This window comes from Micromys minutus, assembly GCF_963924665.1.
Source record: "Micromys minutus genome assembly, chromosome: 12".
In the NCBI taxonomy this organism is placed as follows: Eukaryota; Metazoa; Chordata; class Mammalia; order Rodentia; family Muridae; genus Micromys; species Micromys minutus.
In genome coordinates this window covers 35,396,027-35,420,803 of record NC_137981.1, presented here as the reverse complement: position 1 = coordinate 35,420,803, position 24,777 = coordinate 35,396,027, and the positions used below count along the sequence as shown (strand labels likewise).

At 42.2% G+C, this 24,777-nt stretch overlaps 1 protein-coding gene across 2 annotated transcripts in view; it reads left to right on the top strand.

Moving 5' to 3' along the window:
- Nucleotides 1-24,777, top strand: part of LRMDA (leucine rich melanocyte differentiation associated) — a gene marked incomplete at its 5' end in the record, with an annotated part of 952,780 nt that overhangs the window by 740,495 nt on the left and 187,508 nt on the right. For both annotated transcript variants that reach the window (XM_080926984.1, XM_080926985.1), the window contains one exon: nucleotides 21,565-21,658. In XM_080926984.1, the coding sequence (XP_080783110.1) occupies nucleotides 21,565-21,658 (94 nt within the window). The remainder of the gene's footprint in view (nucleotides 1-21,564; nucleotides 21,659-24,777) is intronic.

Sequence of the window (24,777 nt, the reverse complement as noted above, 5' to 3'; positions counted from 1 at the left end):
GCCCTTGAATATAAGCTAAAGGGCAGGCATAAGGGCTGGCTCCGTCGTGTTTTTGGGGGGAGGGGGCGGGGATCACCAAAGTTTATGAATTTACCACACAAAGTTCCCTTACTCTGATTAGGAAACAACAGCACTTTCTGAGTAACAATATAGCATGAAAAAAACAAAAACAAAACAAAACAGAAAACCGAACAGAACAAAATAACAGAAAAGAAAAAAAAAAAAGAAAAGAAAAGAAAAGAAAAAGAAAACAAAAGCAAAAAGCCAAACCACCCCCAGGGCCTAATTTCTTATATTCTGTCATGCTTGGCAAAAAGTATTAGGTAAGACCTAGCTTAGACAAATGACTCTGTTAACAGTAGAAATAACCTTTTGTTTAATTAGAAAATAGGAGCTATATGGGACAATAAAAATGGCTACCGCTGCCTTCCCTCACTGTTTACTAAACAGGATTGTGCTGGGGATAATAGTAATGGTTATTTATTTGTGTAGTAGCACACACTCAGTAATTGTTCATGTTGTTGGGACTTATCCTGTGTGAATCTCATGCAGAATTTGTTTTCTTTGATCCAAGGAAAGAAAATTCATGCTTTTTACAAAAAAAAAAAAAAAAAAAAAAAAAAAAAAAAATTGACAAAGGTCTCTCTGGATCCATCATATGGTGGTCTGTATAGCTTTAAGCCCTCTCTGGTAAGGGTGGAGTCTCTATGGAGCTGTCGGCCATACAGTGAGAACTGCTGGGTTGGCTTTGTCCAGGAGCACCTTCAAGATCTCATGGAACATCATTTTTAGCTGCACTATTTCATGTTCAGTTCAGAGTTCCCAGCACAAGCAAAGCCAGGCTGGAGGGGGAAAAATCAACAACAAAAAAACCAAAGTCTCTCACCCAAGGATGTGATCATAGGAAGAGGAAAATCTCTTTTATGGGGTCAATACCACGATATGAGGATCACATTGAAATACGCAGTGCTGTTCTCTGTCTCTTGGGGTAGGGACAGGGTGCTGAAGGTATCACCAGATTTCAGAGTGGATTTCATTTGGTTTCTGAATTCGAATGCTGTAGTTGTGGGGCTGTGTATGCAGCTGGGGTCAGCAGCTAGGTTTAACGGATCGAATGTACTCCACATGTCAGCTCATAATTGGTTTCCTTTGTGTGTCCATGTGTGCACATGTGGGTCATGTGCATGTATATATGCACGCACGCACATATACACGCACATGCGTGAGTACGCACAAAGGTCAGAGTTAGCCGCTTCTATTTACAGCATTCCATATTTTTAATTTTTGAGACAGGGTCTCTCACTAACCCTGAAGCTCACTGATTCTGCACGACTAGCTGGCGAGAGAACTCAAGGGACCCCCATCTCCACCTCTAAGTCTGTGGCCCAACATGTTTGCTGGCTTTCCCTAAGTGCCGTGGATCCAAACTCAGCTTTTCACACTCTTACGATGAGCAGTTAACCCACAGTCATCCCTTTAGTGGCATGTCACACTTTTGGGGGTTCAGGGAGTTTCTTTTGAGGGGGCTAAAGAGCCCTTTCTGGAAGGTTTTTCCACAAGCAACTCTTGTAAAAATATAGGCCGTACGTCAAAAGGGAAATCACAACAAAACTCCTTTTCTTCACACAATTCATTTTAAGCTTCAAAATCCCTGAAAATCCCCCATCTCCTTTTGCAGGCTGGTTCCCACTCCCAGCTTTCCTCATCGCCACCCCCCCCCAAAAGAGAGAAAAAAGCATTTCTTCCAAGGACTGATAAGTCTTTGGCCGATGCTTAGCAACTGCATTCCTGTGCTGTAAGTAGCTGCAAGCCCCTTTGATGTGTCTGTCAGGGCAGATTTATTTTGTTTTAGCACATTGTCTACTTGTCCAGATGTATCAGGAGATAAAAAGGAGTCATGTTTACACTCCTCCTCTTCCTCCTTCTCTCTCTCTCTCTTTCTCTCTCTCTGAAATGTAATTAAATTGTGGTTTTGATGAGTCTTAGGGAGTTTCAATTGAAGGAAACAGGAACTGGCTGGAGTCAGGGAAAAAGGAAAACTTCTTTGGTGGCAGGGATACTGGACTTGGTTAAAAAATAAAGCCCAAGCTTGGTTTCGGGAAGCTGGGGGCCATGTTCTGAGTCTTCTTGTCCCATTTCTGTGCAAGGGCAACTCCAAAGAGGGGTGATACTCCTCCAGTACTCCTGGTACTGTGTGTTTGTGAAACCTTCCTTGTTCCTGTACACAGGGGCGCACAGAAGACCTCCACTCTCTCCCCTCCTCCATCCTCTCTCCCTCCTCCTCCTTCCTTCCTCCCTCTCCCACCTCCACCCTCCCTTCCCTTCTCTTTCCTTTTTGTCCCCCATTCTCTGTCTCTCCTATTTCCCCTCTTCCATGTCTAGTTTCTCTCGTGTCAAGATACCACTCTGTCATATGTGTGGCGACTCATCTCCGTTAGGCTGTTGTCACTCAAGGCTAATACAGTCCCTTGCCTGTTTTTAAGTCAATGCATCTTTCCTTCACAGGAGGGATGATTCCCCTCGGGGTGAGGCTCTCATGCTTTCCAAATTTTTGCTGACCTGGGTTTCTTAACGTTCACATTTAGTAACACCGTTCGGAGTCCTGTTAATGACCTGCGCTGACCAGGAACAGGATATCTTTGGCTGAGAGACTGGGTAGGCAGCAGCTGCCACAGCCTCTAATCTGCCAGCTCTAGATTTACATCTCAAATAGGTTACACTGCAGCTCCCCCTTCTGCTGACTGAGCCGCGCAGCACGAAGCCTGCAGCCTGCGTTGCAACCCAGGCTTCGGGTCTCCAGTGACAGTCCTTAAGACCCTGCATTTTGGAGGATCTGGCAGTGACTAATGGATGCTTCCCTGCACTCCTTTGGCCTCCCTTTGGATTCAACGTTTTTATGATGCACCCATCAAAAATTGCAGGTTGCAGGAGCAAGAGAAAAGTATAATAAAAGGCAGGCGAGCCCAATTAAGTGATCTGTATGCTGCCCCACTCAACATGGGGCCCAGTGTCCTCTTGTTGAAGCCCCAGCCAGGTCAGAGGACTCTGAATGCATCTTGGAAGCCACAGGCTCTGCCTTTGTTTCTGTCACTTGTGGATCAGACTGAACCCCAGGAAGGAAGTTTTCTTTTGTTCTAAGCAACCTCTGGATGACTCCTTTTGGCCAAGTGTGCGCTGTAACTTAAGCCCTAGATTACTGCAGAAATCAACAGGGCCCTGCTTGTAAAGAGCTTGCACATAAGGAATCAGGGTGTGTGCCACTGAGTGAGCATCCAGGGGTTTTTCTCTTAGAACACAGTGCACGGTGACTGGGAAGTCTGATACAAATGCTTTGCTACTTTGTTATTTTATTCTTAACTTTTTGTTTTTTAACTTTGTTACTTTGAACCCCGGGGAGAATGAAAGATGGTGTTTGTTTAGCATTGAATAAACGTATTTTATCATGTGACAAGATTTTATTGAGACAGTGCTATGAGTCAGCTGTTTGGGATTGTGGTGACAACACGTGTGAGTTCGCAGTACAGCAGGACCTTTGCTAAGGCAGAGCATGCTGGAGAGAAAGCATCAGGAGAACGATTATTCAGTGACGATCTCTTGATCTCAGGACTGAGCACCCGAAGGAGCAGGAAGACTGCCAGATAGGTTCTGGCTTGCCAAGTAAGGGGAGAGGCAAGAGTCAGGACCTAGGAGAAGGAAAGACTGTGGCTTGGGGCCTTGTTGGTCTTGTTCAAAGCTTGAAACCCAGGCCAAACATTACATGCTGTTTTAACCAGAAAAGCAACTTTGTCAGATTTCTGTTTTAAAAGGAACATTTTAAGGATTATTGCTTCAACTAGGACATTGGGGGTTGGGGGAGGGCGGGGTTGGGGGAAGGAGTAGGCTAGGAATTCAGCTCCTAAATTGTTTGTCTCTTTGTTTATTTGTTTGGGGGACAGAATCTCCCGTATCTTCGGCAGTGCGCAGACTTGCTAGGCAGCCATGATGGTGTGGAACTTCTGATTCCCCTATAACCACCTCTCAGGTGCTGGGATTATGGTTGTGAAGCACCATGCCAGGTTTAGACAGCACTGGCTATTAAACTCTAGGCCTCTTGCAGGCCAGGCCAAGGACACTGCCAGCTGAGCCTCATCCTTATCCCCCAAACTGAGTTCTCTTTGAACCAATTTACCCCAACTAGCTGAGCTCCAGGCATTCTTTGGTGAAGGAAGACAAGAGCAGAATAGGGGGTTGTATAGAAAAGCCAGGGGAATTTGTTTCATGCAGACCAAAGGCAGCACCCAGAGTCCCAAAAGAAATCTTTAGCGTCCTTTTTCTCTTGGCTCATTGCTGTTACACAGACTGCATCTCCCCCTGTGGGCATTAGCCTCTCTGGACAACAGAATGTATACTTGCAGGCTAAACCCAATATCTTGTTAAAGGCTGACTTAGGTTTCTCTGTGACCGTGTTTACCTTTCCAAGCCCAGGGATCCTGTGTGTGCATGAAAGGGAAAGAGCGAAGGGAGCCTTCTGATTATGACTAAGGCAAAATACAGTCCAGACAGTCAGGACTTGTGTTGGGACAGAGAGTGAGGTCAGGAAACACATTTAGAGCAGTTTTTACAAATGGAAAATGATTGGAAAAATTATTTCCGAAACTCGCCCCTCCTCGTCTCCTCTCCTTTTCTTTCATTTATAATGTTTGGCATCAGGTTTTTCCTAAGTACCACACACATCCTAAATTGGGATTTCCCACAAAGGCCTCCAGGCCTCCTTGTGTCCCGGCAGGGCAGGGTATATTTGAAGACTTGAAAGGTGCTTGGGGATGTTTCTTTAGGAAATGCAGCTTTGAAGTAACATCACTGCCCGTCCACCCACCCCCCTCCCCAGCCACAGGAAAAAAGAAGTTTCTGGAATAATTAGAAATACTGCGTGACAGACTTAATCGTGTTGATACTTGGTCATTTCTCAAGCTGGATTCAGCTGCTTGGATCTGGTCTCTCTCAAGGAAGCAGCGTTACACATTCATGTTTAGATAAGTGGAACTTTTGGTGTCAAGAACTGTTGATCGAGTGAAGCAAATCAAGACAGCCTCTCTCCAGAATAGCTTTATGATTGATTATCACATCATTTAGGGGGAAAAAAACCTAAAAACTGAGGATAAACATATTTTGAAGGCTATTTTCAAACAACCCTTCTATGATTTCATTTGCTACCATTTTCTTGATTCTGTTCCAAGCTGAACAGGATTCTTTAATAAAAAAACCATTGGTATAAAAGTTGGTGTTTAATGACAGAGTTCTTATTATCTAGAAGAGTGGAGACCTTGTTTAGAATTATTCACAAATCAGGGATTAATAATAATCTTTCAAAGAATCACTGTGTTTGATTGGACTTAGCTCCCTGGACTTGTTCTCTTCTCTGCAGTCAACAACTTATACATATGCACATTTCATGGTCCTTTGAAAGGTCCAGACCTGAAGGTAAGCAAGCTGCATGCTGCTGCTTTAGAGTTTAGCTGTCCTGGTGTAGATAGGTCATGTTGGTAGCTCTAGCCTAGGAGGGCTTAGCAGACTAATGGAACATTTGCCTATGGTCCACTCTGGGTTGCCACAGTGGATACTGCTAAGTTTCTAAATAGAGAACCTGGTCCATTTTCTTTAAGTCTTTAGTGGGAAGCACATGTCATGTTTTACAAGTGGTCAGCATCCACTGGAATCCTAGAATCAACTCCTCTCTCATACTTGCTAATATCATTAAGGAGTCTACTTAATAATTATGGTCCTCATGCACTAAGATAGTAATCAATGGCCCTTGGTTTTTTTCTGTACTCAGGGCAAGTATCCCTGAATTCAAGAGAGGCAAGGGAGCTTGAAAGAAGAATGTCTGGGTGGCAGAATGACAGGGACATTTGAGAACTAGTACATTATAAACCATTTGCCTAGACATTTGGAGTTTATATAGGTAATTTTTTTCATATAAAAAGGGATTATTATTATTATTATTATTATTATTAATTTTTAGAAATTTTTTCCAAGAGGTTTTCCTACCCTGTTCCTTTGCACTGTTGTGTGTTCTCAGATTGTGTTACATGGTCCTAGTCTGAGCAGAATGTCAGTGCTAGATCATTCCAGGGATGCATGGGAAGCTGTGCAATGCCCATCAATTAGTGATTAAACCTTGCTTCTAATTCCTGACTTATATAAAATAAGCAGAACTAAGTTTCACGTTACCCCCCCACCTCTCTCTGTGTATGCATGGAGGGGTAGATTGAGTTTCTAACCTGTTTGGTTTCTTCCCAATGTTGTGCCATGATCTGAACAGTTATTCAATTTTGTATCGTCTGAGTTTCCCGGGCTTACTAAAGAAGACATGTATGCTGAAGATGACGTGACTGACATCCTGGAAATCATAAACGTGTGCAAGAGTTCTGAGGAAATTTTTCTGGATATGGAGCGCTGAAGCCTGGCTTATGGAATAACAGATTCCCCATGGTCCAGAGATGACAAGACGCTGCTTTCAGTGTCTGGGATGCAGGATCGGTCTCTAAAACCTTATGTCAAAGGCTGTCTGCTATTTAAGGGGAGTTTGTTCTTCTGGCCTCGTTTGTTGTTTATTACACCAGATTTGTAACAGTTACAGGTACCTCTAGGGAACCACTGTCTCATTCTCCCTTAATCAGCTGCAACCAGGGGAAGGGGAGTAACTACCCTTCCAGCTAGGGGCATGCATGTGACTCTCACTTGGAGCAGAGTGTAGTCTCTCAGAGTGGACATGTAACTCAAGCAGATCATGGATTCCCCAAATTTGCTTGAAACATATTTCTTTGGTGCACTTTGTATTGGATTTCATCTAACATGACCAAAATAGTACTCTTTTCTCCCCCGGAGTGTTGGAAAAGAGAGTGGGTCACCCTCCCTGGATATGTGGTAAATGGTTTCTGTCATGTCATAGTCATCAACAGTCTGTGTAACAATTCTATTTCTGTAATCAAAAACAAACAAACAAACAAACAAAACTATACTCAGTCTTTCTATAAAAGTTCCAAAGCTCAGAACAAAATCCTATACCTTCACCTCCTTAAAGATGTGTTTCTGGATGTGGATGTTGATTTTCAGTGACTCCTTCATCTTTCATGTTAATGAGTTCTGTGAGTCAGTCCTTGGCCCTCTGGTTCTAACAGGCAAGAAGGGATGCCTAGCCTTCGGGGCAGGCTCTGCTGTTACCCTCTCAAGATTTCTTCCATATATGGCTGTTACTTGCTACAAAAGTACACACAGGGGCAATGGTGGCTTCCTTCTGCCCCAATTGAGACATAGGGACGAAAACATAGTTTTTAAGTCACTGGGCCTGGAGGTCCATGGGGACTGAAGAGGACAGGCGTGCACAGGGCTTCCCTACCACTTCCAAGCCCTGCTGCCAAACAAATCAATTCTGCCTTCAGAGAGCCCTCAGTTGCCCTGTGATTATGTTTGTGTAAAGTCTTGGGGTCTTTGATCAAAGAATGGCCTTTCAGGCCAGACTCTAATCCTCTCTGCCTTAAGGTGTTTAAATGTTTTTTTTTTTCCCCTTTCTCTGCTTTTTTCCTTTCTTTTTTTTTTAGTTGATAACAGCTGGGATTTAAGTTTGCCACTGCCCAGCTTTTGTTTTGAAAGGCCTTCTATTATCCGTGGCTTCCCTTTTGGAGGCCAGGATGGATCATTGGGTAAACTGAAAAGCGAAAGAGGATATGGGCGGAAGTGGGCGGGGACTCTGAATTCATCTCCTGAGGAAGAATGTTTGATCTGTGGGGAGGATGGAGCCTCTGGGGCTGACAGCAGGCACCTTTGGGAGGCGGGTGTGATTGGCACCTTTGAAGCCTCTTCGGGAGCCCCGAGTCCAGTGGGTCAGGAGCTTCCTCTGTCTGTGGGTGGTGGTAGTAATAATGTCACAGCTCAGAGGATTAATTGCAGACAAGCAGCGGGATTATGAGGGGTCTCCAGGGCTCTAAAAGAACACTTGGAGGCAAGCCTCTGATCTGTCGGCCTTGGAGGAAATTAGTGGGAGCCGGCCTTTTTTTTTTTTTTTTTTTTTTTTTTTTTTTTAAGGCGTTTAGGATATTAAAGTGAAATGTGAAGAGGATATTGAAATAGAGAGATAGCTTGGGGGGGGGCAGTACTGTTCCCCAAAGGCACTGTCCCCCCCCTACTGAGAATGTGCAAAATTTAACCCATTTACACAGACTCCTTGGTTATGGAGAGGCAAAGGGATTGGTACATGCCATACTACACGTGACAGAAGGCAGACTGGCTTCACCTTGGGAACCCAAGTGTGTGCACGAGGCATGCTTCCCCTTCGAGGTGAAGTTTCAGAATGTCCTGACGAGGAAGCTCCAGGTATAACTTTAAAACGAGTCAGGGCAGTACTGATACCCTATCTATATTACTATCTATTGTATATTTTACTTCTTACCCTTCTGGTTCCAGTCGGGATGCTGCCAATAAATCCTGTGTTACCATTAAAGAGGCCATTCATCACGTGTCCTAATGTGATTAATCAAGATACACCACAGTCCCCTTAAAAATGAGATCATTTTGATAAATCATGTATGACATGAAAAGACTTTATTCCTTTTAAGTGCAATTTAGACTGTAATTTTTTCCCTCATTCATGATTCATGGGAGAAACATGGATAAAATTCCCTTGCACAGTTACACCTTATCTACAGCCATAACTCAAAACTGCTTTTAGATGAAAATTCAGAGTCTCATTCACCAAAGCTGAATGCCAGCTCATTATGTCCTGGCATTCAGTAGTCCAAAAATAATGTCTGTGTATTAAACAGCATTCTCTCTAGAAAAATAAAAAAAGAAGGAAGAAAGAAAAAGTTGGAATTGGCTAAGCACCAGGCCCATCAATTACACTCTGTCATGTTTAATAAGGAAGCTATATCAGATGTGCTCTTGGAGAATCTGTAAGAGCTCAGCCTTCTCTGCCCCCATTTTGATCTGGAAACAAAAATGGCGGCGGCAGAAAAGGCAAGGTTTCAGCTGCCTCACAGCACTAGTCTCCTGTTGCTTAAGGCTCAAAAGAGTTGTGTTTTGTTGTCCTCCCTCTGGTGTGGGTCTTACTTTTTCCCCCCCCGTGCCTTTTCTAGCTTCAGAAGGGACTCTCCCATTTTGTGACGTCTGCGGTCTGTTTCCGAGCTGCTGAACCTGAGATACAGCCACCACCCCACAGCTGTCACAATAATTTGGGGAACTATATTCATAAACCTCCAATAGAAAAATAATTTGAAAATGTGCCTTCTGGTGAGATCCATCAAGTTTAAGGTCACATTTTTGGTTAAAAGGCAGACACTGATGCTATTCATTAAGCTGAAAAACGGCTTGTTTCCCACTAACATTGAAATAAACTCTGGATGAATGTGTAGTCATGCTGGCGCGTGCCCATAGAGGAAGCCAAGGGAAAAGGCAAATCTGTTTAGTTTGGACATGTGAAGTCAACAGACTTTCAGGCCTTGCTTAAAACAGGGGCTTGAGATTGGCTAAAACAAAAGTGAGCAATTTGAAGTTCACTTGCTTTGTAGAGAAAGAGACACTATTTGAAGGATCTGGGGTCTCTGAGTTACAATCCTCTTGTGTATTTTCAACCCTGGTACCTATGAAGAAGGACTTAACAGTTATGTAGTTTAATCCACCCCCCCACACACACACACACTGTTCTTGGCGATGTGTTTTAAGGATCAGGATTTGACTCAGTGGTACCCATCAAGCAAAGATGGCTTGTATCTTAGTCACGTTTTAAAAAAAGTATCGTTGTTTGCACCTAGTTCTGCATCACGTAGGCGATGCCTGTGGAAGTAGATGATACATGTTGAGCACACCTTAGGCTAACTTGTTGTTACCTCTTTTCTTACATCATTCATCTCCTTGGTCTGCTTGTTCCGCTAGTGAGTTTCTCTGGTATTTGCACATCTGTATATATATGATGGTCTGTATCTACACAAACCCTGTGATCCACAAAAGAGGGAAAACACGCAGTATTTGTCTTCCTGAGGCTGACTTGATTCACTTAATGGAACTACTTTAATTTCGTCCATTTGCCTGTGAATGATGTAACTTCATTCTTTTTTAAAGGCTTGAGAAGTTCCCTTGTGCGGATCGTCCATGTTTTCTTCTCTCTTCTTCTCTTCTCTTTCTATTCCTCTGTTGTTGGACATCTAGGTTGTTCCCATAACTTAGCTAGTGTGAGTAATGCCCCAGGAAGCATTGATGTGTAAGTGTCTGGATAGTAAGTTTTCGATTCTTAAAAATTGTATTCATTGACTCATGTGGTTGTGTATATGTGTATAGTCATGTTTGTGTCTGGACATGCACCATGCTATGTACACAGAGGCCAGAAAACACCTTGTAGCAGTAAGAGCTCCCCTTCTACCATGTGGGTCCCTACGAGCATTGGACTTGGTTTGTCACCTTTACCCGTTAAGATGAGTCACCAACTCCCACAGTGATGCATTTTTCACATAGAACTCACTCTGTGTCAAAGACTTGCCTTGAACTTTTGACAACACCCTTCCTTCAATTTACCAAAGTTGGGTTTGTAAGCATGAGCCACATTCACTCTTAAATGGAACCTTTAAGCTGTTTTCTCCTCATATAAAGATTGGATTAGCAATATTCTGTAGGACTGACAATATGGCTCAATGGTGAAGAGCACCTGCTACACTTGAAAAGGTTCCTGCTTCATTTCTAGAACCTCTCTCTGTTAGCTTACAACCACCCATAATTTAATCTTTGAGAAATTCCATGTTCTCTTTTTCCCTCTGTGTGTATACATGGTATGGTATACACATGTATACACACACACATACACACACAAACAGAAAAAATAAATCTTTAAAAATAGACTAAAAGGCCATTAAGACTGTCTTTATCTGTTTAGATTTCTGTTTTATATTGATAACTTTCTGTGCATTTTAAAGGTTTGAATGCATCTCATTTAAAAAGCTTCCTAGAGGCTCAAAAGATGGGTCAAGGCATAAGACCACTTATTACCCCTACAGAGGACCTGGTTTCAGTTCCCAGCACCTACTTAGCTACCGACAACCATATGTAACTCCAACTCCATGGGATCCTCTTCTGGACCCATAGGCTCCTACTCATACATGGTACACATAAACACATAAAGGCTCACACGCATATACAAAAAATAAAAACATAAGTATTTTAAAACAGATTTATTAAAAATTTTCTAGCCATAATAACTTCAATCAAACCCCTAAAGGATAAAGTCTGAAATATAAATATGCTTAAACCTCACAAAATTTTTTTATCCTCTAATACCATGTTCCTTTGATTCTAATTTACTACCACAGTTATATTTTGCAAAAGAGCTTTTAATACAACACACAATTATTTCATACAAGGTTCGGCAGGTTGCCTCATTAAGCTTGCAGAGAATTGGGCCCCTCGTGACCCCTAGAAATATTCTTGCATTGATCCCTCATTAAAATGGCTCTTCTAAATTGTCTCGAGTTCATCAATAGTTATAAAAACCTGAACAGAATATGTAGGGCAAGATGACCTGGTCCTCAAACTTCAGGCCAAGCCCACTGTGGTCTGTCTTCAGGACTGCTCTGCCACCTGTTGGTTTTGCTCACACATAGCAGGACATTGCTGTCAATCACAGTGGTCTGTTATCCCCTGTGACCTCTGCCCCAGTTCATCACTCCCAAGAGAAAAGGAGAGGGCTTTGAGAGTTCCAGCTGCCTGACTTCCTCCATCATTCATTCCCTTGGCCACATGGTCCTCCTGTGATGCTGAAAATATATGGCCAAGCACATTAAGGGTAGCACAAGCCCTTCCCTTCTTCTGGATTATTTCAGTTTCCTGTCATAAGGAAACCCAAGAAGATGTGTCCTCAGCGGATTGCATGTGACAGCGTCTGCTTCTATCTTAGGAATCTGAGGCATGATGGATAGACTGTCAGCTTTGAAGGATGATGTTTTCTCCATATTTCCATTATGAACCGGGGCTGTCATCTCCTAATAAATTTTGTGCATTGGTATCAATTTATTTTTACAAGCAGAGGGTCTGATGTATTTGGGAAAGACTCTGACAGCATATCGGGCCCAGCTTGACAGGGCTGCTTCACCTCATTTTTGAAAAACTACTTTGGCTCCAAGGACAGAACTTGACCCTCAGCCCTTGAGAAGAAGTGGGGGGTGGGGAGGGAGTATATAAAAGTAAAAACATTTACTGAGAGGAAGAGAGACACATGAGGCAAGTTCCTCCTTTTAAGCCAAAATAAATCAAGCCTGTGGGACTACCATGACATAATATTATTTCTACGACAGCCCTACAAAACCAGATGGGAAATGCCATTGGCGATGATTTGCTGAAGACAGCCAGTCCCTGGCAGATATGCAGTGTGTCTGTAGACTGATTTTGGTTATCGGGTTAGGGCCTCACAGTTCTGGAAGTGACAGGTACGGTGCATGAGAGCACATTCACTGAGTAGGCATCTACACAGCTGCAGGTGGCTGCCGGGAAGGGTGAGAAGAGCTACTCACATTTGTCTCTTAGAAAGCTTACAGTTAAGTTGTAAGGGTACAGAGTTAGAGGAACGCAAAGAAACCATAGTATTTCATAAGTGGTATTGAAGATTAGTGTCTCCTGATACTAATCTTCCTTGGGAAGATGGTTTGTATCCATTGTGCTTGGCCACGCAGTGGCCAATGGAGGAAAACTGCCTGGCTTCCCGCCTCAGCTCCAACACTCATGGTAACTCAAGAAACTGAATGAGGTCTTGGTCCAATTTCTTAATCTGGTTTTCAGCTTCCTTGTCTATAAAACCAAGCTGGGAGCTATAACGCAGAGTACTGCAGGTGACTGAGTACATTAATGACTACTTGGAAAGTGCTGAACATACTTGCAGGTCAAAGTAGCAGAAATGTGGACTGCACCTTGATCTCTTCCTACCCCTCTTTCTCCTGCCCCTGCTTAGAACTATTGTTACCTTTGTATTTTATAGTCAAGAAAAGTATGAGTTAAAGAATTTAAGTACAAAAATACCTAAAATCACACAGCCAAATGGACCCTATCTCTAAATCTTGGAAACACTGGGCAGAGAAAAAAAGGGGAGGACAGTACACAAAATTTTGGAACTGTCAAGGGTGGAATCCTTGACGCTTAAGTAGCTTTTGTCATTGTTGTGGTTATTCCTGGGTCAGAAAATAGCCCCTTTCCTTTACAACTTCAAACATGCTTTCTATGTTACTGGTTAAAAGTCTTATGTGTGTGTGTGTGTGTGTGTGTGTGTGTGTGTGTGTGTGTGTGTGTGTAAATGTATGGCAACCAGGCCTCTGTATAAAATGTATGAATATGCCATACATTTGCATAAATTACTATATATCAATTTACCTTATAGATATATAGAACACAGTTGATAGAAGCTAAGCGTATAATATCCTACCAAAATTTTATACAGATGCTTGATTCTCTCAGACACTTAGAAAGGTTTGGAGCAAACTCTGATATCTGCTGCCTGATCTGGGGTGGTAATTGCTAACAAGAGTACCTCCAACAGGACTGCAGGCTGCTGTTTGTTCCTTTATCTTAATGAGCACATCACAACTTTAATCATTCATCAATGCCAGCAGCGACTTTGCCCAGTTGGAAATGGCTTTTGGATTTCAGATGGCTATTTCTTCAGATTTTTGTATTATTCATAATTAATGGATATGGATACAGAACCCTACTGTGTTTAATCTGCAGCATTAATGTTTCCTCCATTACCTTCTTAAATTTAGGGAAGCAGCAGGCCTATATATCAAATCCTAATCTGCACCATTTGGAAAGTCTGCCATCAAAACCCACACTGGGACACCAAGGTGACGTCACCAGGGAACCAGGAAGAGATGGAATATCCAGTAGCCGCAACAGACCCAAATAAGTTCAAAAGCATAAATAATAGTGAACTTTTGTGATATAATTAGGAAGCAATGAATTTTTTCCATGCTCCTTTTAGATTAAGTTGAAGGTACCCACTTAAGTTTTAATATCTGGTTCATAGCAAGCCCCAAAACATTTGTGGAGACTTGCTGTTGGCCTTGGTGAGTCGATGAAGTCTGATTCCAGCAAACCACTTTCTATGATCCTCAAAGCCAAAAAAGGGTCTAAAGGACTCGTGTGTGCCTTTATTGCTCTGTTAATTATTTCCTTACTAGATAAGGTGACAGTTTTATTTATATATCTCTACGCAAAACCTGTTGTATGTTAGCATGTATTGAACTTCACAACAAAAACATTATACGCTTCCCTACATACTCTAAGTAAACCCAGTAGGGACATCTTTCCAGGTACCTCTGCATATCAAATTCATAGTTCAGCACCACCCCCCTCCCTGGAATTCAAACTGTACTGCTCAAACTTCCACATTCTTCACATACTGACTCTCTTTGACCAGTCATCTGCCCCCCTTTTGAAAGTCCCAGTAGCGTTCTCTGTAAAATGTTTCTAACAAAAGCTATGCATCCCATGGCTGCAGCCCAGGCTGTAGAGAGATAGATGGGAGGAAGTGTATTCCTTAAAATGGCATATGACTACTACTCAGGAAATATGATGCACACACCTCAAGATGGCTCCCTTCTGATTGTGCTCTTGTTGGTACGTATTACAAATGAGACCTGCACCAAGAACTAATAGTATGATGACCCCTATCCCATCATACTTCTTTTGGTAGGTTATGATTATTTCTTAATAGGACGTTCTCCCTTTACTACCATGTCCTCGGTACTTTGAGGATTTGCCTTCCTATGGGCTGTAAGATGTTCACTGTTAATTTAGGACCTGGCTTCTACAGATGTGAGCACGTGACACTGTAGCCAAGGCCCAGTGAACAGTGATGGAGGAATGGAATGGCATATTAGCCTACGGTTGGGGCTCATACACTCTGAGGGTTCCTTTGCAGAAAGGGTGTGGGTGCTGGGGAGCAGCTTAGTTCAGAGGTTAAAAGAACTTGCTTTCTCTCCCCCCAGAGGTTTTACTAAGAGCCACATAACCTTGGATGATTTCCCCATTTTATTTGTGTGAGTTTTCAAATTTTTCAAAGGAGGTTAATAACAGGGCACTACATGTCAGAGAGCCAAGTGATTCAAAGACCCTTCTTAGTATATGCTCATGAACTATCAGCCGGTATGTCATACTCCGTCCCTTCCTTTTCCTGTCCGAATTCTACTTCTTCCTTGATTCCTAACGTGCTTCCTCCTCTGTTAAAATGTTTGCCCTGCAAGCATAGGGAGGTGACTTTGATTCCTAGAATCCATACTTAAAGAAGCCCAGACACGTTGTCACATACTTGAAATTCTATCACTGGGGAGACAGAGGTTGTCCACCAGGCTTCCCAGCCAGCCAAATAAATCTATAAGGTGAATTCTGAGCCAGCAAACAGTCATCCTCTTTCCTTAAAAAAAAAAAAAAAAAAAAAAAAAAAAAAAAAAAAAAAAAAACAAGTGGATGGTATCTGAGCAATCTGGGAGGTTGGTCTTCTGGCTTCTACACATAGACTATATATGTATGTAATGTTTTTGGGTTCATCTTATAAATCTGTTAGGTTTTCATTATCTAACATTTAGATTTGTTTTCCTGTTTTTATTCCTTTGCATAACCATCTGCTAAACATGTTTTGGAAGCTACTGCTGTGGATGAGTTCTTTATGCTTCTCTCTCTATGGGTTGATTAAGAAGCAGCCCCCAAAACTCAGAGCCACGTCATTCCTTTTCTTCCTTTTTTTCCTGGATCTTGTCTTCACTCCCTCCATTCCTATAAACATCTGTGAACTGCTATTCCCAACCAGATGCCCTTTGGGGTTACTGGCAGGACTAGGCCCCCAGAGACTAGAGAAAGTCAGATGGAATGCTTCAGGCTGTTGGCTTCAAAGGGATTTCTTTCCCCAGAGATGCCTTTGACACAATCCCTCTTCTACCTCTGTTCTTCTCACTTCTGACTGGAATCACTCTCCTCACCCTCTCTCAGCTAATGCCCAGTTTCTATGAAACCCTAAAGTCCATCTTAGTTTTTCAGTTATATATTAACTCTCACCCCCTATTTGTTTTCTCTCTCCCCCTTTTCTTGACCTCCATCTTTGGTAAGACATATACATGTTTCTGTCCTCAAATCTGTCTATGATTCCAATACCATCCCTCCATCATTGATGCTGAATATCTTTCTTCACGCTAGAATGCACAGGGGTATCATTTATAAACAAAGCTGAAAGTCTCAGCCTTCAGGATGGTTCTTCTGTGACTTTGATCTGTATCCTCTCATTCTAAGGAAGTTGGCTCACCTGTGTGGGCTGATCTACAATGATGACTGATAGTCTTGCCTTTGACTTTAAAGTGTCACAGTTAGTCAGCCTTTGTGCCTTGGCATTCTCTTGTTTTCCTGGGAGTAAGTTGAGTGCTGGAGCTAAGAGTATTGGTCATTTTAGGAAGTTTATATTGTTGCTTTTGAAGACTCACCCTTGAGTGAGTTAGAAACATCTACAGACATGATTATATCTGTTATCTGTGCCTAGATGTCAAGTTTGAGTATTTATGAGGGTCCTGTTGAAGCCAATGATTCTTCATGACCAGTATTAATCTTTGTATCATGTTTTCAATATGCCAGGAATGTAACTGAGTTCCTCATTTTATTTTGTGTGATATCCTCAAGGCAGGCCTGGCCTCTTGTAGACGATTACTAAATATTTGATAACTAAACAAGCAGAGCTTTTCCTTTTGAGAAGAAAATGAAATGTTTTTAGAGGAGTCAGCTTTCTGCCGTGGTTTCAGGGGATGAATTGTGATGAGAAGCGAAGATTACTTCTACTTGAAAGAGGCTGACAAATTCCCCAGCCCCAGGATCACTTTATGTGGCTTATGATTTAGGGGTGAGTGAGCACGCCAAAGAACTCCACTTGAGCTGAGTGATGGGGGAAGAGTTGTGGAGCTGTGGTCTTCTATGGTATTTTGTGGAAAATAGTCAGAGATTTATGGCTATTAAACAACTTCGTAGCTGCCCCCTCCTTGTTCTGAAGCCTGCAAAGTCTCTGCTCCTTGTTCTGCATTGATTCCCCGTGTGCACCGTGATGACCAAATCGTGAGCTGCCGCTGTCTCTGAGCATGCTCAGTTGGGAAGAGCCTCAAATGTCACACATTTACCCAAGCACACTCATTTTCAGTAATCACTGAGACCTTCTCACTCTGTAAGTCTCTCTGGATCTTTCCCAGCATGGTTCCAAAAGCTCCACCCTTCCTCCTGTATAAACCGATCACATGACCTCTCTGTGGTATGGTTAAGGGGAAGTCTTTTATTATAGATAAGAGAGAGAGAACAGTCAGAGGCATCAGGAAGAGTCCAGAGCAGAGAGAGAAAAGCAGTTGACTGAACAAGGCCAAGGGGCTGGACTTGGCCTGGCTAGAAGAAGGAGCAGAAAAAGAAGGGGGTGGAGGTAGAAGATAGATGGATAGAAAGGGAGAGGGAAGATCTAGGAAGAGGGAGAGGGGGAAGAGGAGAGGGAAGAAGGAGAGAAGGACAGAGACGGAGACAGGTTGTTTAAGTGTGAGAACAAGACAGTCAACAGCCAAATTAGCAGTTATGAGGAGAATGAACCATTGCAGGGAGGGAAGCTCATGAGCTGATTACGTTGCAGGTAGAGGAGGAGCTGAGAAGAGAATGATAGTATGGATTCTGAAATGTGTAACTGGCACTTGCCTTTTAGATGGAGCCTGGAGGTCAGCATGTACTTTGGCATGCTAAGAGGTACCATAGCCATTTGTCCCTTTCAACCAGTAAGGGGAACCTGTTCTTGAGGAAGGCTGGCTTTTGTTTAACTGACAGAATTTGGGGGCGGGGTTTTCTTTAGACCTGACAACTCCTGCATGCTGGAAATTACCTTCTGTACTGTGTTGGTGGCTAAGGACAGCTACTGATGTGGTATTAGCAAACCTGGTGTGGTAGTGCAAGCCTTTAATCCTAGTACCCAAGAGGCAGAACTCTATGAATTTAAGGCTAGCCTGGTCTACAAATCAAGTTCTAGGACAGCCAGGACTGTTCCATAGAGAACCCTGTTTCAATAAATAAGTGAATAAATGAATAAATAAATAAATACAAAGACTGTTAGCAACTCTTCAATATTAAATGGGAGAATAATCAAGGGACCTTCCCTGTGTATTAGCAGATCTTCAGCAAGTCTCATACAAGGCTGGATCAAACACTTTACGCTTTGGGATCTGGAATACATTTTTACTATTACTTGATTTTTTCCCCCATCCATCCTGTGAGTCATATTCAATAGTTTTATAAGAAATATAAGTGAGATATTTAATCACAGAAATATAACCAGAGATGACATTAGTCTTCATTATATAAGTAATAGTAAATTACTTGGAATTCATATTAATAGAACATTTCCTGGATTAAAAATTTAAAAAAAAAAACAATCTTTGTATTGTTAGCTTTCATGTTCAATTAAAAAAAATCAAAAGTGTAGAAAAGCCTAAACATTAAGGGCACAGATAGCTGCCATTTAAAATTTGTTTCTCCACTTCTCATCCTCAGAAACACAATTCACAAAAGCCAGGTTAGCATATGAAAGGCACAGACAAGAACATTCTTTACTTTCCACACTGCCTGACAAAGGATATAGAGCTCGCCTTGGACTTGAGGCCACGCAGGCATAGTAGTTGGAGTATCAGATAATAGAGGTGTGGGTAGAAAGCATTTCCATAATGCTTTCTTTTGTGTGTACTTAGAAGAGATGCCTAAGGTAAGAACATGGGAACCCGGGCAAGTCTGACTCTTCAGGACCATAAAGATTCTCGAACCTTTGATTCCCTGCCAGTTTTCCTAAGTGCCGATGGCAGAGATTTGTAGCATTGCATTTGCTTTTATCTCCTGTTAGGGGATATTTTTCATGTCTCCAATAAAATGCCAGTATTCAAGATATATAAAAGATGTCCTCCAGTCAACAAACATGCAGAATAGAAGACAACGGGCAAAGGAAAGGCTAGCAGAAACGTGTGTGCACCTCATTGAAAAGGCCCAATGCTTTTCATTCTGATAAAAGCCGAGCGGAAGGGTGGGTAGTTAGAATCTCAATATCTAGAGTCTCCTAAAACACTGACCTGTATAAAATCCCTTGGAAATCATACCTTGCAATATTGTTATTTGCCTGGATTTTTCTCCACAAATTGAGTTTGTATCCCAAAATGGATGACGAGCTGAAAAGTAACTACACGTGCTGGGCATTGAATGACAGCTAAAATCCCATGCCATGTTTGTCTTCTATAGAGTGGGAAACAAGACTAAAGAATGTCTCTCTGCCTCTTAGCTGTAGGTCTCCAATGTCTGGTACAGTCAGAGTATAGTAGCGTGTCCTCCAGTAGTTCTTAGGGGTAGCTGTTCAGCAACAGCCCAAATCTAAGTTTGAAAATACTAAGAAATCCCATAGCATAAACACAACGACCAGAGACTCCCATTGGGTTGCAAGAGGAAGGGTATCAGAAGGTCCCCATCTCATCATCTGTCCGTCAGCAAACACAGAATGGCCTCCATGTTTAGAACACTGTTTCCATGTTTCAAGTATCATGTAGGTCACAGTACACCTCACAGGCCCTGCAGAGAGACAACTAGCAACTGTAGGGTTTTGATTTTCATTCAGTTTCTGTTTCTATGTCTGCAACATGCTAAATGTTCAGTGGAGTGGGGTCTAGCAAGCCTTTTAAGAACACTTTCCTCTATGGCTGTACTTTTACCTGGCTGCCTGCAATATATGTGGACCAAGCTTTAAACATCCTGTGTGGTCACTATGTCTGCCTGTTCACTGGAGTGGACAAGTGCTCTCTCAAATCTGATTCCACCAAGGGACAGAGCTTCTAATTTTGCCCTGTTCAGACCTTTCTGTGTAAGTCTTCCCTGAAAGCTGCTTAATCAAACACTTCAAATGTCAGAAATGAAGTTTAAAGGGTTTCCGTGACAAATAGGTCTAATCTTCTACCTAGTTCTGATCTAGTGTGGTGATCTCTTTGAAGAGAAGGCTTGCTTCTAGCAGGGTAAACATACCCTATAGGATGGGTTTGTTCTTCTGGAAAGAAAAATGAAGCATTAATAAAATTTACTTTTTCCTGGAGCTTTTGGAAAGGCTGGAAGTTTTTCTCTTCTAGCAGATAATGTTTTTTTTGAAAAAAAATATTGCATTCTATTTAGAAATCTCAGATAAGTATAATAGTGTTGCTTTTTATATCAAAACAACTAAACTCTTTAGGTGACATGTTGTTCATTGGTACTGTTCCATGTTAGCATGTCCTGATTTCTTTCTGTATCAACCTACAAAGACACAAAGATCAGGAAGGGGTAACAGCACATGCACAAGCTGCCTTCTACAAGTTCTCCACAGGATAATTTTCCCCACAGGATAATTAGACGCATTGTTCAATCAAAGAGCTGTTGATGAATAATTAAAAATAAAAAGACAAATGAATAGAAACAAACGCTAACATCCTATATGTCATTTTTTAAAGGGACTTTGAATGATGGTTTTGTTTGGTTGGGCTTCTGTGTCTGTGTGGGTTTTTTTCTTTTTGTTTTCAAAACTCAGAGCATTGAGATTCTTTATAAAGCACATGTGAAGGGGTACTTCAAGGAGCTTGGAATAACCTTATCAAAACAGCAGCATCAGTGCCTGTTCCATCCCATCATGGAAGTCCCCCTCACCAATGTGGCATCATGGAGTCCCACTTCCAGTTAGCCTTCCAGCTGGTGATGTCTCATTGAGAGTCAGGTTCCAAACATGTTATAAACCCAAACCTTTTGAGCACTGACCTGATACCACAAGCAGACAATGCTCTGGCCCCACAGAACGAATGCAGAAACATGAAATATATAGTATGGCATACCCTCCGGCTCTGCTTGTAAGATGGACAGTAAACCAGTGAATGTCATGTTCAGATTTGGTACCTCCATGTACCTCCTTTCATATCTGTACATATTCCAGGTGGGTTAGTATCACATATTCTAATCATTGGCATTTCAAGTACAGAGTGTTGGATTTGTATTCCTACCTCGAACTCCAGAGGGGTTTCTCCAGAGCTGTTAAACTTAGCTGATAGCCCAGATGCAGAGTTTGATGTATTTCACTTACTGCTTTCTGCCTCTGTGCCATTAGGTCCATGTAAGCCGGCCCTCATATCCCCCATCTCCACTGATTCTCCACACTCATTGTCATAGGAATCTGTTAAAAGCCAGCATTTACTTTGCCTAAATTTCTGGGCGCATGACTGTAATAAAATCAGTCTGTAGCACTTCCTGCCTTTAGTTCCTCTTCTTCGGCTCCTTTTAGCTCCACATAGCAACAACAACAACAGCAGTCTCTTATCTCAAAGCCACCCAGATGTACCAAGGCACTTCACAATGCACCCTACTACACTCACTAGAATTCTATCTCATCAGATGAGGGAAAGCCCAAGGGATCCTATTCTCTCCAACCTCAGATATCAAGGAGATGCATTTAATAAACACTTGGCCTTTTGTGGTTTTCCATAGTGACATTTTGCTTTTCCCTTACAGGCTTCCAGTGAGGACGGGGCTACATCTCCTGAGGAGGCCCAACCCCAGTACACACCTTTGCCTTCTGGTTCCAGAGAGCTCACCAGTCACCGAGGTAGGAACTCTGCTTTCTGTTGTTATGAATGATTGTAGCTTGTATACTTGGCTATACAGAAGTGGTGAGCTCTGTGGTCCTTACTGTGACTGTCCTGTGACAAGGAGCCCAGTGCTTCTTAGGCTCTTGCTAGGAAACCTATACTGTCAAACCTAAAGATTTTAACTTGTATGAGCAGGGGAGACATATAAAACCATGGTATAATTTTGTGATGCCCCCTCCCTTTAGACAGAAAGATTATAGTATTTAACAATTACTAGAAGACCGTTCCATACAGTAATAGTAATGGAGAGACATTGGGAAACTATTTATTAAATAGCAATGTGTGGAAATATAAGTGTTGAAATGCATAATTTCAAAGAGAGTAAACTCTACATTACAGCTCAATTCAGTTTGCCTGACAAGTTTGGAAAGAACCCTGATTTCAGTTGGCTTCTCTAAGTCCTGAAAACATATCTCAGCTTATGTAGTTTTTCTAGCACCAAAACCCTGTCACCATCTCTGACATCTTACATTTCAAATACAAGCAGAATACTGACACAGAATATTGTTTGCAAAAGTGTTGTCCATTGATCAGTTTCTGAGGCCAAGGAATATATCCCTGGCTAAGTTGGAAGTGCTGGGGGCGGAAAGAGGCTACATGCTCTGACCTGTTATGGCTCTATCTCTGCTTCTTACTTGTGAATCTCTCCATTGTACACTTTAAACACTGCTTCCTCCAGTATGAAGTCCCACAGGAGTCACTGAATGATTAGTGGCTCACTTGGTCATCTCTGTGCTGATGCATGGATGGAATAAAAGGTTATTGAGGAGCTTCAAAGGTACCAGCAATGTATGGACTGTATGAATGGGATGGTAAGAGTTTGCTGGAAGTGATACGTAGACCTTTAGGAGCCTGTGACTTGGACCTGGCTTGAGTAGCCAACATGTGGGCATCAACGGAATTCTTTTATATGTAAATTTTGACCAAATGATAGGTTGGTTGTAATTTCCTTCATCAAGTCTCAGCTTTGTGGAAATAAATTTCACTCAGTCAGGTAGAATAGGTTCCAGGGTACTGCTGTCCCAAGGGAATGAACCAATCTCTTAAAGATTGTTGTGTTAGAATGGCAGCTCTTTAGATAGATCACATTTTATGGGAAAGGTTTATTGGGGGAAAGGACAAAGGGGGCAAAGAAGGAGAAGAAGGAGGTAGAAAAGGAGAAGAAGAAGAAGGAGAAGAAGGAGGGTGGGGGAAGAGGAGAAGGAGGGTAGGGGAGGAGGAGAAGGAGAAGGAGAAGGAAAAGGAAGAGAAGAAGAAGGATGTAGAGAGAAAGTCAGGGTGTTCTGCCTTTTATTTGTGCTGTGACATAACTCATGTGCCACTGTGAGTAGGTGAGGGAACCATGGTGGTTGCTATGGCAACAGTTGCCTGCATCCCTATGATGTAATCACTGGATCAGATAGATGCTCTCTTGAAGGTTTTCAATACTTGGGACTGTTGGGTGGGGTGCCTATGGAGAAACTGTACCAGGAGAAAGAGAAAGAGTCACAGAGACAACAGTGCAGTGCAAACACTCTAAAACTCACTTCATGTTTTTCACTTGAGTATTGTGTTGTGGCACTAAGGTAAAGATAACTGTCCTCTTTAGCCTGCTGAGTAATTTTCGTGGAGACCGAAGTCTCTGAGATTCCCACGTTCACTTTCAAAGACTTTATCTACAAATGACATTTAGATTTCTCAATGGGAGGATATGATGAGATGACTTGTACTCATTAGGTCTGAGTCAGAGGGCATGGTAACTTAATAGGAAAACATAAACCTTGAGAGAAATAAAGGCTGGTATGCTTTATTAGTGTGTGTGCATGTTTGGATGCTTGCTTGTGTATGTGTGTGTGTGTGTGTGTGTGTGTGTGTGTGTGTGTCTGTGTGTGTGTTTGTGTGTGTGTGTGTGTGTATGTGTGTGTGTGTATGTGTGTGTGTGTGTATTCGAGAGGAATAAAGGATGGTATGCTTTATTAATGTGTGTGTGTGTGTGTGTGTGTGTGTGTGTGTGTGTGTGTGTGTGTGATGTGATGTTGAGGCCCGAGCCCAGGTATCCTGTGTACAGGCAAGTTATTATACCTTTGAGCTATTTCTTTAGCTCAAGTTTTAGGAGTGGTTTTAGTAATATTTGTAATGTGCAAAAACTTCTAAAGTGGAATGTAAATTAATACTCCTGGACAGTCCAAAAAAATGGGAAAAAGTATGAAATGCTATTTAAAGGGATATAGGACTGATACCCCAGTTTTACCGAGAAATAGCCTCATACATTTAATACAGTTATTGGCTGGTCCTCTGAACTTCCGGAATCATAAATTGAGTGTGGAAAATAGAGTCTGCATCACGTAACAGTATTCTCTGGGTGCATGCGTCACAAGGAGACAGAGAGAGCCAAAGAACCTCCTGAAGTCTGGCAGTGGTTTTAGTATCCAACTAAGGAAAAGGTGCAACTACTCTACTTCATGTTGGCCCAAATTATATGCCACCAGAAGAAACCCATTGCTGTCTTGGTACCCAAAATGAAACTACTTAATATCAGGCAATGTTTTTACATTTTAGGTTATTATTCTAAAATTCTGATCATACAAGTCATCAAAGCACTCAAAAGCTACTGATTAAGTCCTTAATGGAAATGAATTGTGAGCACCTATGCTGAGGGGCTTTTTTCACAGCATGGGGGCAGACTGTCCCACCCTCCCTGCCAGAACCCTTGTCAGTGCCTCTTCTACAAAAACCAGAGATGGAATTTCTGGTTGGAAACAATTGTTGATCCACCCAGTTCCCAATCTATTTTCCTTCCACATCAACAACTACAAAAACTATTGGGTAGGTGTTTGCATTCATGTGCAAATTGCTACTTCCCTATTCCCAGTCTGTTTTCATTTGCCCTTTTCTGTAACTTCCAATGTCGAATTTGATGGGCCCAGGCTCTGTGTCTAAAGAATGGTAGTAAAACACAAAGAAATACTGAGCCTATACTGATGGTCAGACTGTATTTTTCTGTTTGAGACACACACATATATGGAATCTATTGTATGTATAGTCAAGTGAAGATCGTTTTGCTTCCCATGTGAAACTTCCTATTCTGAGCTGTATG